Source organism: Natrix helvetica (genome assembly GCF_964273705.1).
Source record: "Natrix helvetica genome assembly, chromosome: 1".
Taxonomy (NCBI): domain Eukaryota; kingdom Metazoa; phylum Chordata; class Lepidosauria; order Squamata; family Natricidae; genus Natrix; species Natrix helvetica.
Window position 1 is genome coordinate 54,429,127 of NC_138548.1, and position 12,816 is coordinate 54,441,942.

Below are 12,816 nucleotides of genomic sequence, written 5' to 3' on the forward strand. Positions count from 1 at the left end.
TTCAAAAGCCATTGCTTATTTTAATCCTAAATCAACACTTATCCTCATTTCAAAATTGACAACAACAGCCAATGGCTCTTACTAAGCCTTGTAAGTCTCAGGTGCACAGTCTTTGGCAAGCTTAAATTATGCACAGACATTGGGCCCTAATGCCTGTGCATGGAAACAATTTATCTTTGGCTTTACAAGCTTAACTGGGTCCACAGTGAGAAATCTACTTCCCTGCTGTGCCGTAGGGTTCCCCATCCCTCAAGGAAAAAATATATTACACAATACCACAACTCCCTTGCTGTCTTTAGTGTTGATGAAAATGACTTGGAATCGACAAGTTGGACAGGAGAAATCTATTATTAAGCCATTTTTGCAATAATTTGTTATTGTTCCCTGAATCAATACTGCAACGGCTCTTTCACCCAGCAAGGATGTGATTGGTGGTCTCCATGGGGATTTGTTTCACACTCTCCAAGTTGTTACAGCAGCTATGGACATAGGCGCAACATTTGTGATAAACATTCACTTAAAAAGAGCCATCAGCTTTCAGCCCTTTAAAGGCCTCTTTGCTTCAGCATTTGACTTGGAAAAGACTGAGTGGAGCATTCCTAGGCACTGTTCAAGACTGAAAATAGCTGGGTCATATATACAGGTTGAGAAAGATGGGGTAACTCTATCCAGGCTTTTTCAGATGATTACTATCTGGAGCAAATAGTTAGCTATTTTTTTTAATCTGAGTGGTCCTTGGTGCTCTCTAAGCTTGACTGGATTTTTTTGGCAGATGTTTCATTACCACTGCAGACGTTAACCTAGTTTGGATAAAGAAATGCCTGCAAGAAAACAGCCAAGCTCAGAGAGCATCAAGGACCCCTCATTTCAACCCTGAAGTACAAACATTCTTCTCTATTCTTTATCTCTTTGCTGCCAAATAGTGGCAGTCCAGATATATGCAAGTCAGGTATGTGGCCCTAGAGGGGCTCCAACTTGTGTACAATACTAATAGTTCCTGTTCAACCCGATAAGATCAGGTGACTTTGGGTCTGGCTCAGTGCTTTTCAAAGAAATGGACATAGGCAAGTCACACAACATCTTTGTAAACAAACACTTATATTGCCTAATTATGTGAATTTGCAATCCAACTATGTGCCCATGGAACATGGTGGGATACGACCGGTACCCCCCAATACGAGGGTACCAGTGCCTGCTGGGAGCACCAGGTACCATTCCGGTATGGTACTCCGGAGGGCCCACCTACCCTCCTTACGTGCATTTGAGCTGATCGGGCTTCCGCACACGTGCATGGAGCGTACAGTGGCTGCATGATGCTCCGGCGAGCAGCTGGACCATCGTGAAGCGTCACAGGCGGTAAGAACACATGTGCATGCTGCATGCATGCTTGTGGTAGACGCCTGGCCCTGTTGCACCGTACCGGTTGCACCAGGATCCAGAACCCGCCACTGCCATGGAAGTAATGCTCATGGTCATCTGAATGAGTGTTGTAAATATTCAGTACATGCATCTTCGGAAAAAGGACTATTGTGATAGGAAATGTCCATTGCTATCCAAGACATTAGGTTTCTCTCCAGTTGGCTTAAATTACAGGTGGATTGACCGCAGCTGAATGGTAGGAAAACCTGCTTTCCTTGCAGAAGATTTTCAGAGATTTGTGTTTGTTTACAAAGATCTTGTGTGATTTGCCGTTGTCCGTTTCTTTGAAAAGCCCTGAGCCAGGCCCAAAGTCATCTGATCTTATAGGGCTATCTGTAATAGTAAAACACTGTTGTTTACAGGTAGTCCTCAAAGTACAACTACAGTTGAGCCAAAAATTTCTGTTGTTAAATGAGACATCTGTTAAATGAGGCTTGCCCCATTTTAAGGCCTTTCTTTCCACAGTTGTTAAGCGAATCTTTGCAGTTGATATGTTAGTAACCTGGTTAAGTGAATCTGGCTTCCGCATTGACTTTGCTTGTCAGAAGGTTGCAAAAGGTGATCACATGACCTTGGGACACAGCAACGATCATAAATATGAATCAGTTGCCATGCATCTCAATTTTGATCACTTGATCATGAGGAGGCTTCAAAGATCATAACTGTGAAAAATAGTCATGTCACTTTTTTTAGTGCCGTTGTAACTTTGAACAGTTAAATGAACAGCTAAATGAACTGTTATAAGTCGAGGACTACCTGTTCTAATAGTAGTAGTAGTAGTAGTAGTAGTAGTAGTAGTACAGTAGCAATAATATATTACTAATAGAAATAGTATAATGTAGCATAGAAGTACAAGTAATAATATAGCATGTAATATAATAATAGTAGTGAACACAGTATAGTATCAATAGTACTATAGAATAGTAGTAGAACATTGTATAACATCAATAGTAATAAAGTACAAGTAATCCTCAACTTGTGACTGTAATTGAGCCCAGAATTATGTTCATACGTCATGCTGTTCATTAATCAAGTCATGATCAACAAAATTTCATCACATTTTTGTAGTGGTAAAATCAACTGTCTCATCTGAATTTTTCCATTATACTAGAGATATTTCATCTGGCTAGACATTTTGTCCATTACATTCTAAGCCTACTATACGGGGATCCATTAAATCAAAGTTTTACTGTATATATGGGCATCCATACAATCACAAATAGACCATACCTTTAGGAAGTCAAAGCATCTGAGCATGTAGGCTACTTTCTCGGCATTCTTTCCCTCATTAAGGAAATCAAGTTCAAGAGGCAAGTTCTTCTTAGCTTCATCCACCAACCACATAAACTCAAAGTCTGGGAATATTTGCTTCACAACCAAGACGAGGATCTGAAATCATAAATCAATAACCTTGTTGGGTACCATGCCATAGGAAACTAGCACTGGGAGATAACCTACATGCATCAGGAGTGCATCTATATGTTTAAATGCAGAACTGTCTCAGATGCAAAGGAAGGAGAAGGATTCCATTTTTAATGGAAATAAAAGTACACAATCATTTACTCCAGGAACCCCCAACAGTAGCGTGCAAATACACAGTGTCCTGGGAAGCCCCAATAGCACAGGACAAAGCTGCCACATCCCAGAAAACCCTAATGGCATGATACAAAGCCACAGTGTCTCAGGAAGTTCCAGCCATCCCCAGCTCAGTTCCAGGTGCAGTCGCCCTTGCCGTTCTACACTCCAAGGTTCCTGCTATCCTGCACTCCACTGATCCAGCTGACCTTAGCCATATTTTTGCACCCACTACTGACAAGACATGCCTCTTTTGTGAGGCAGCTGCTAACCATCTGAGGCCACCTTCCCTAGGTCTTGTGAGAAAACCACCATGCACAACCTTGGGAAGAAAGCCTCATGTGACCAGCAACTACTTCTTAAGGACAAGGCCGAACATGCTTTGTCAGCAGTAGAAACAAGAAGACACATGAAGACCAGCTAGGGTGACAACGGCTGTGAAGTATGGAGGACCAAAAGGGCATAGATGAGTGGAAATGGTTGGGAGGGAGAGTTAAGCTCCCCTGTGGTCGTAAATGCAGGTACTGTAAGCTGCTAAACATCTGAATTTTCACCATGTGACCACTAGAGTGCTGCAATAGCCATAACTTCAGGAACCAACCATAAGTCCCTTTGTTCAGCACTATAAATTCGAAATGTTGCGGCAGACTGTGGCAGGAAACCTCAGTCAGCCAAACATAGGACGCGAGACCACAAGGTAAAAGAGAAACAGGTTTTTAATGATGCATCAGAGTTCAGAGCGTTTAACACTGCAAAGTCTGAACTGTCCTGGGTAGGCCAGGACAGAACTTTAATACCCCTTCAGACGTTTTGGGGGTTCCATAGGCGTGTTTGTCCAAAGGAAAAAGGAAGGTCAAGGGGAGGTACATTCTAGATTCATCATCATCACAACTTTTACAGTAAAATGTTACAAATATGCTCCTTGACATTTAACAAAAACAGAAGTGAAGTTGTTGACTGCAAGAAAAGAGAAGTTGAAAATACTAACATTATACAGAAAAACAGAAATAATGTGTTAGCCTAGGCGATCTCTACATAAAGGTGATTAAAATGCTAAATGCCACTTCCTTATTTCTTATCTTACAACATCTGTTTTTCTGTGCCCTTCCATAAAGCGTTTCCTGAGCTCTGTGTCACTAAAATGTGTAATTTCCTATGCCAGCTACAGAAGTCCTTTTAATATGCAGACTTAATCCATGTTTTTATCAAGGAGTTTTATCAAGGAGTCTAGGGGCTCCTATACCCTTCAAATGAGGGGGTTATTTACCTGCTGCCTCAAAACAGTCCTGAACAAATAATTACAAGTCAAGGGCTACTTGTAGAGCATAAATGGTTCACGGTACAGTAAAGGATGAAATTGGCACTGAAGATGGAATTATGCAAAGACAGCCACCTGCTCATTAAGCAGGAACTGAAAGTTTAAAATTACAAATTACATATCAGTTCTACCTGAGGAATAACAACCACATTGAGAACTACATGTGGTAAATCTCTGTGACCAGACGCTCCTTGAAACCACACTCGAAGAATGGTTGCTAAAACTACTTTAACTTCAAGCGTCTTTCATGGTTAGGCTATCATTTCACATGACCAATTTCTACACGTGTACAAGGTCATATGATCTTACTGTTCCCATCTTTGGTAAATAGGAAAGGAATGGTTACAGCTGCACTCTTAACATGAATTGGAAGTGATTAATTTAGATCACTGCATCCAACGTTCTGCCTAGTGCAGGGATCCAAATTAAAGCATTTTAGAGAAATGATTGTCTAGCCTTTGAATGAACATATCACACATTTCTGTTCAATTTTTGAGCTGCTCTTGCTGCTAAGAAATGTTTTCTAACATTCAACCATATCTGTCTTCCTATAATTTAAATTATTATTCTGTGTCCTGTACCCTGGGGCAAGAAAGAACATATCTTGTTCTTCTTGTACATGACAGCCTTTCAAGTATTTGAAAAGCGCTATCATATCTCCACTGGGTTGTCTTTTCTCAAGATTAAACACACCTAATTCCTTCACAGGACTTAATTTCTATTCCCCAATCATCCTTGTTACCCTTTCCTGAATCTGCTTCAGTTTCTCTGAAACATTCTTAAAATGTGGACACAGTACTTGAGATGGGATAAAACTGAATATAGAGGAATTCTATTAATTGCAAAATATATTTCTGTTGATGCAGCCTGAAACTGAAATTCTTGTTCTTTGCAGTCAGGCCACCCTGTTGCCTCGTATATGGTTTGCAATCAACTATTTCCAAGGTCTTTTTCACTCTGTTGAAATATCTATTCTAGACTTCCATTGGGGAGCCACCTTTCATCAGCTGAAATGGGGAAATTTGCTACTGCAATCCTTTGACATTTCAGAATTATTATGAGTTAGTGTTTGCTGCAAATATTGTATATACCCGTGATGGCGAACCTATGGCACGCGTGCCCAAAGTGGCAGCACCTGTTCCTCTTCCAGGTTTCTGCAGTGCATGCGCACACAATGATCAGTTGGCCTTTATGCAAGCTGGTCTTGTTTTCCGGCATGAGCATGAATGCCGTCCAGCTGGTAGATGTGTGTACATGTGCGGCAGTAACCAGACTCACTGGATGGGGTGCATATGCATGCCGGAAACCAGAAGTTCATTTTTCGGCGTGTGCATGTCCCTGGGCAGCTCCTCTTCCTGGTTGCAGCTCAGACGAACGTGCACACATGAAGTGCTCCCTTTTCAGCACTCAGTGCCATGCACTCACTCCCCATCACTGGTATATACCATGTTGTTTTCAGGCAGAGAGGCAAACTTGGACCAATGCTCCAGATCGGAATTATAGAATCCTGTCCATTGTCAGCGTTCCAAATATCATGCAGAATTAAATCATTGTCCAAGGCAAAGTAGTCCTTAAAACTCCAATTTAATAAGACAGGCATGTTGGCATTATGCTGTTGAAATTTCAACTCTAAGGTACATCCGGTGAATTCCCCAAGTTAAAAGTTCATCATCTATCCCCACACCCCATAATTCATCACATGGTCCAATCTTCATCTTCCACGCTGGCATGTACACCCCTCTTCTTCCGGCCAGGTGTCGAGGTGCGGAGACAAAAGACGACCTTGAGCTTCTAAAAAATCCATAACAATACATTCCACAATCCTACTCCTTTCTATTCCCCCTCCCAACTACTATACCAATGAAACAGCATAATATATATGTTTTAATTATGTGGCAGGCCAAAGATCCTAAAAGGAACAGAATTACAGGCCTGACATCCATTCATTTTCACTTTTGCTTCTTAAGGTATCCTCAGTGGAAAAAAATGATTGTTTCTGCTTTAATTTTTAGAGTTCAGGTTAGTATAAATTATTTACAGTAGTTAGCAGAGATATTTGTTCTGGATTCCATTTTAAATTGCCACAAAATGTGCCTAACAAACGTCTATTCAAATGTTTTGTGAGCTTTCTCCCTGGAATATGGTTATCTTATATTCTTCTTACAGTCTCTGTTTACTTTCTAGGAAGCATTCATTTAATCAATCTCAAAGGACATTCAGGAGCTCTCAACCTAAAATGGCAGAATTGAAAAGAGACAAACTTACCTTTGGTCAAATTACTTTTTGTTTTTTTATTGAAAAGTTTTAGTAGAATTTACAGACATTTCCCCTTCCCCTTCCCTCCCTCCACCCCAACCCTGCCACCCCTCCAACCCTCCCTTCCCCCAACTTCCCAGAGCAAAATACAGGGTATAAACATTTAACAATCATACACTAACATAAGCTAACTAACTATAACATCTTACCTCCCTCTTATACTTTAACTCCCCTTTTATTAAGCTAAATTTGGATAAGCTAATTGAAGTTCCTTAGTCCAATGTTTATTTGAATATAGTCAATCCATCTTCTCCATTCCAACTTGTGTTTCTCCTCTGAATAGTCTTTCCAATATGCTGAAATTTTAGCCGTCTCTGCTAAATTAACTACTTTTAACGTCCAATCTTGAATAGTAAGCAATTCTTCCTTCTTCCAGCAATCTTGTCGCCATTATCAAATTCAGAATCGAATTAGTCTCTATAATTGTACAGTCTGTAATTATACCTAGCACTGAAGAGTGAACTTTATCCTCTTTTTGAGAATATTTTAAATAATCCACCATATTTTTATCCAAAATGCTTTAGCTTCTTTACAAATCCACCATACATAATAATACATAGCATCAACACAATCACATTTCCAACATTTAAATTATAAATTGGGATACACACAAGCTAACTTTTTAAGATCTAAAGACCGTCTATAAAACATCTTATAAAAACTCTTTATCAAGTTTTAATCTTGCATAATTTTTCATTTCTTACCCAAATCTTTTCCCATATCCCCATCATTATTAGACAAAATTATCAATACCTTTCTACTATTCTTCCATATTTGCATCTTTTTTTTCCTTTTTTAAAAAATCTTGGTATCATTTAAAGAAAAAATAAAAACTAAAAGAAGACTTTCATTTTACTACTATTATCCTTCCCAGCAAAAACTATTGTAAGTTCTCCCATTTATCCATCTCTATCTATATTTTGTGCCATAATGGTCATAACTATACTTATGTAATCTCCCATTTAAAATTGTAATATAGAGTCCTAAGTGGATAACCTTTTTTACTATCTCACATCCTGTTATTTTTCTGATTCTTCTTTTGGATTTATCCTGGGGATGGTGGATATCCAGCCTTTAGTACATTACTGTAAAAATCTTTTGCCTTCCAAACTGAGTTAAGACGATATCTTTCTTCTAAATAATTCACCACCAATCCGGCTGGGGCCTCCCATCTATACTGTATCTGGCGATTTCTAAGTTCATCAACAGGGAATGCATAATCCTTTCTGGATCTCAATATTTTAAAGGAATTTCCTTCAGTACTGCCACCTCTTGTCCTGCTACCTGTAGTTTGCTTTTGTAAGTCGCTTGTAATATTCCATTCCTTGTTTTCCTGGTAACAAAGTAGATTACAATATCTCTTGGTAGTTGCCTCTCTCTGGCAATCCATGAATTAACACGATATTTTTTTTCAATCTGCCAATCATATTCTGCTTTTGGTTCACCAATTAACTGAGCGAAAACTTCTGCAAAGATTTCTTTCAGATTTTCTTGGTTATCTTCTTTCAGGCCTCTTATTCTCAAAGCAAATTCCATCGCTCTGTATTGTATCATTGCCTCTGATTTTTCAATCTCGATTTGAATCTCATCAACTTTATTCTCCAAATTCACATTAGACTGAGCAATTTCTTCCTCCCTGTCATCCAATGATGTTACAAAAGCAACCAAACCCTTAAACGCATCCACTATATCCTCTCTTATTTGTTGATTGCGGGTTTGAATTAAGTCCTTAATTTCAAAAACGAGGCTTGTGCTTTTAAAGCGCCTTGGAGAGTTTCAAATGTCACTGTTTGTGTATCCGCTAAAGATAATAAAGACTGCAATTTAGGTGGCTGGGCCGGGTGACTTCCAGCACTCTTAGAGGCACTTATTTTGATTTGTTTTGAAGGCATTTCCGAATATTCAAATCACACTTTCCAACAACCAAATTACTGAGTCCAAAAAGTCCACTTAATCCCCAAACTTGTTAAATCTTATAGCTCATTAGTAAACCAAAACTGTTTTCTTTAATCTTGAGCTCCTGAGTCTCTTAGCCATGTTAACAAACACTTAACAAATACTTCCCTTTTAAGTTTCGCTTTGATCACATCCTTTGACTTGCAGACGCCATTTTTATTACCCTTTGTTCTCCTCAATCCTCACAGAAGGAAGTGATACTGTGTTGGAGTTAAAGTTTATACTTGAAATTATAATCGCTCCTGTCTTTGCTCTGCCTGCTTCTTATTCAATTGTAGATTAAAACATTGATTGCAGGGGTGGTCGTGGCATTTTGTTTCTGCTGCAGCAGAAGCGTCCGAAGATGCGGAGCCTTGTCGGGCTGCTGGGGGGCTCTCACCCTTCGAGCCCCAGAATTGCTCCTGGGGGTCTATGGGGAGCTCTACCCTTGCCTGACTGCTCTTCTCCCCCTCTTTTCCAGAGGGGAGAGTTTTCAAGCCACTTGACAGCTGATTTACGCTGTTCTAGCAGCTTAAACGCGATCACGAGGCTGGTGTTCCCAAAAGAACGTCCTTCAACGCCTTCGGTGCCACCGGAACGTCGGTCAAATTACTTTTTGGAGATGATTGCATTACATAATAAATACAAACATAGACAGAGAGAAATCTTACAATACTGGGAACCTTTTTTTCCAAACTATCACCCAATAGAAAAAATTCTGGTGTTTTGAATTCAAGAAAGCAACTTAAAGGAGCAAAATTCATATATCACTTTTTCCACAGATTGGTTTATACTGGATGTTTAGTCTGATCTCAAAAATTATCTTAAGTTAACAAGAGTTTCTACATTGAATGAATTTGAAGATGGAGCAAGATAGTTTATGAATCAAACCAAACCAACTAAAAAACAATTCTAATTCTGCCATCTACATTGAATGAATTTGAAGATGGAGCAAGATAGTTTATGAACCAAACCAAAACAACTCAGAGAGGGCCTGCAATGACCAGGGGGGCCTTTTACCAGGTTCACCTGGTACGTCAGTTGCGCCCCTTCCTGGATCAGGATGCTCTGTGCACAGTCACTCATGCCCTCGTCCTTTCTCGCCTGGACTACTGCAACGCTCTCTACATGGGGCTGCCCTTGAAGAACACTCGAAGGCTTCAACTGGTCCAGAATGCGGCCGTGAGGGTTATCATGGGGGTACCTAGGTGCTCCCATGTTACACCCCTTTTAGGCAGCTTGCACTGGTTGCTGGTTGTTTTCTGGGTACGATTCAAGGTACTAATTATGACCTTTAAACTGCTCCATGGCTTAGGCCCAGGGTACCTGCGAGACCATCCACTGCCACCAGTAGCCTCCCACTGTCCAGTGCAATCCCACGGAGTTGGCCTCCTCAGGGTGCCGTCAGCCAATGTTGGCTAGCAACCCCCAGGGGGAGAGCCTTCTCTGTGGGAGCGCCTTCCCTCTGGAATGAGTTGCCCCTGGAGTTTCGCATAATCCCCGACCTCCAGTCCTTCCGACGCGCCCTAAAAAGTTGGCTTTTTCAGCAAGCCGTCCTGGCCTGAACAAAATAAAATAAATACTTGATTTAATTGTTAATTTTAATCCAATTTTTAAAATGTTATTGTTCATACTAATTGGGTTTGTTGGATACTCTATCTAATTTCTTTTTAATTTTTGTAATATGTGTTTTTTAATGTTGTACGCCGCCCTGAGTCCTTTGGGAAAAGGGCAGCATATAAATCCAATAAACATATAAAAACATATTTAAAAAATCTTGTACTTATCCATATTTTTGCACACAGATGTACTGTACATCATATATTTGAGGTACAGGATGTAATAAATATGCAATATTTGATGTACTGGATAGCGTACATGACTAAAGTGGCATCCACAGAAATACCCTTCCTTGCATATGCCCTGTATATACAGCCATGAAATGAATTTTGCCTGGAAATGTCTCAAATCATCTAAGATGTTTATGATATAAATTGTACAGGTCTCTGATTTAAGCAAGATAAAAGAACACATCATTGCTCCACATCAATTTTTTTTTACAATGAATCACTCTGTTGGTTTAATTTAATAGTATGAAAGAGAACAGGCCAATATAAGTTATCCCATCTTTCTATTTTACTTTTCACTGCTGAATCACAACATTGTGAGGTTAAAAATCTCCAGGGCTAGCTTTTTCAATATGGATTAGTTAATTGTTATCAGAGTTTCACTGGGGCAATGTGCCTTTAATTGGAAGTTTCCTCTTGCTTTTACCCTATAATTGTTCACTATGACAGCAGAACCTGCTAAAACAGTCTTTTATTGCTAATTAATTAATCTGCCCCTTTCTGTTTCCTGCACAGTTTTTTTTCCTTATTAATTCTTTCCATGTTTTTTATAAGAACAGCAGCTCTGTTTTATCAGGCTAAAGTCCATTGTAATCAACATTTTTTCCTTGTAATGAGGAACTAGATGGCTCTGAGATGCTTCTAAGCAGGAGATGGAAACATCATCTTTTACCACCACTGTTCCTCCTACAAATGGTATTTGACAATGTACTGCTCCCAAACTACAGGTACTATTGAGTGTGAAAAAAATAATAGCCCTTCATAGACCTGTGTTCCATGAAGTTATCCAATTTCTCTTTTAAAGCGTACAATGAAATCTTAGTCTTTATTGAAAGAAAAGGAGCAAAAAGCAAGAGGAAAACAATGTAGAAAACTGGCTAATTAGTGAGTAAGAAAGTAATAATAACATCTTGCTGAATAAAAAATAGTAACAGAAACTAAGAGAAAGAAGCTACTAATTAATTTTGCGGGGGCCTTTGCAAAACAATCAGAGTAAATGCATCCAGGATCATATTAACTATAACATGGAACTATTGCATGAAATTGCTGGTTTTAAACCCTGATCCTGGAAACTGGAAAAGCAGTACCTCCAGAATGGATGCTTTACTATGGAAACACCCATCTTGGAAAAAGAGAGATGGGATGGGAAATAGATGAGAAGAATGCAGATTTAAAGCACATCTCCTCAAATGTGGTCATATGGTGAAGAAACCACTTTAGTTTGCATTATTGAAATCTAGATAGAGGAACTGGAAGAAACTTAGCTATCCTGTTCACAAACATTCTGATGTATTGACAATGCAGGGCTAAGAAGAACACAATTGTCAAGGTGAATATGTGTACTGTCTACAATCTTGGTCTCTCTCACCAGGATTCCAGTTTGAATATCAAACTGAGGAAAAGAAAGGTCTTTATTCTTAGACTTAACAGTCTCCAGAACTGATTTCTTCAGTCATTGCATAACATATGATATATAACAATGGTGTTAAATAAGTGTCTTGACATAGTCAGATAAATCATCTTTGGTAAGTTGACACAATAGCAATACCACTAAAACCTGTATACCGCTTCATAGTGCTTTACAGCCCTCTCTAAGCGATTTACAGGGTTAGCATATTGCTCCCAACAAACTGGGTCCTCATTTTACCAACCTCAGAAGGATAGATGGCTGAGTCAACCTTGAGCCGGTGAGGATCGAACTCCTGGCTCTGGGCAGAGTTAGTCTGCAATACTGCATCCTAATCGGTGTGTCATCAAGGCACAATAATCAAAACAAAACTTATGACTTGTAAACAAAACTGAACAGGTTCACATACTGAGCCCAATGAAAGAAAACACAAAACAATTTAGTGTGATGCTGCTATTGTGGTAGATATATGTGTTCTGACTGTGTTAAACGTGACCTTCACAACCTTTTCAGCACCAATGCCATAATGTAGAAATAAAAGTCAATAGAAATAGAAGAACATGGGGAGAGTGGGGCTGAAGTCGCTAAGACACGACATACAATCTTGGAGTTCCAGGACTGCTGTCAATATCCCTGCTGCTGGACTGTCCTTTTGGACCTAAACCATCCAATAGAGATGGTGATAGAGAAGGGCACGTCCTGCTGATCTCAGGGACATCGCAAAGTCTCTGATTGAAACAGGAGAAGCTCTTTTTTCTGGCGAAAGAGAAGCAGCCATTGAAGCTGCAGAAGGTTGGGACAGCCCCTGAACGGAAGAAAAGCAGGAAAGAGAGTGTGTCAAAATGGTGAGATAAATTTTACTATTAGAGAAGAGAACACCCAAAAAGACTTAAGAGTAAAATTAAAATTGAAGACAAAAGAGAGCAAACGGCAAATTAAACCTGAATTAAACTTAGTGTGTTATCTTTTTTTAATTTTGCTCTTTTTTATGGATGGAA

The 12,816-nt window shown here is 39.5% G+C and overlaps 1 protein-coding gene across 3 annotated transcripts in view; it reads right to left on the bottom strand.

Moving 5' to 3' along the window:
• Positions 1-12,816, bottom strand: part of ADCK1 (aarF domain containing kinase 1) — a 130,744-nt gene that overhangs the window by 21,947 nt on the left and 95,981 nt on the right. For all 3 annotated transcript variants that reach the window (XM_081966846.1, XM_081966844.1, XM_081966845.1), the window contains one exon: positions 2,650-2,808. In XM_081966846.1, the coding sequence (XP_081822972.1) occupies positions 2,650-2,808 (159 nt within the window). The remainder of the gene's footprint in view (positions 1-2,649; positions 2,809-12,816) is intronic.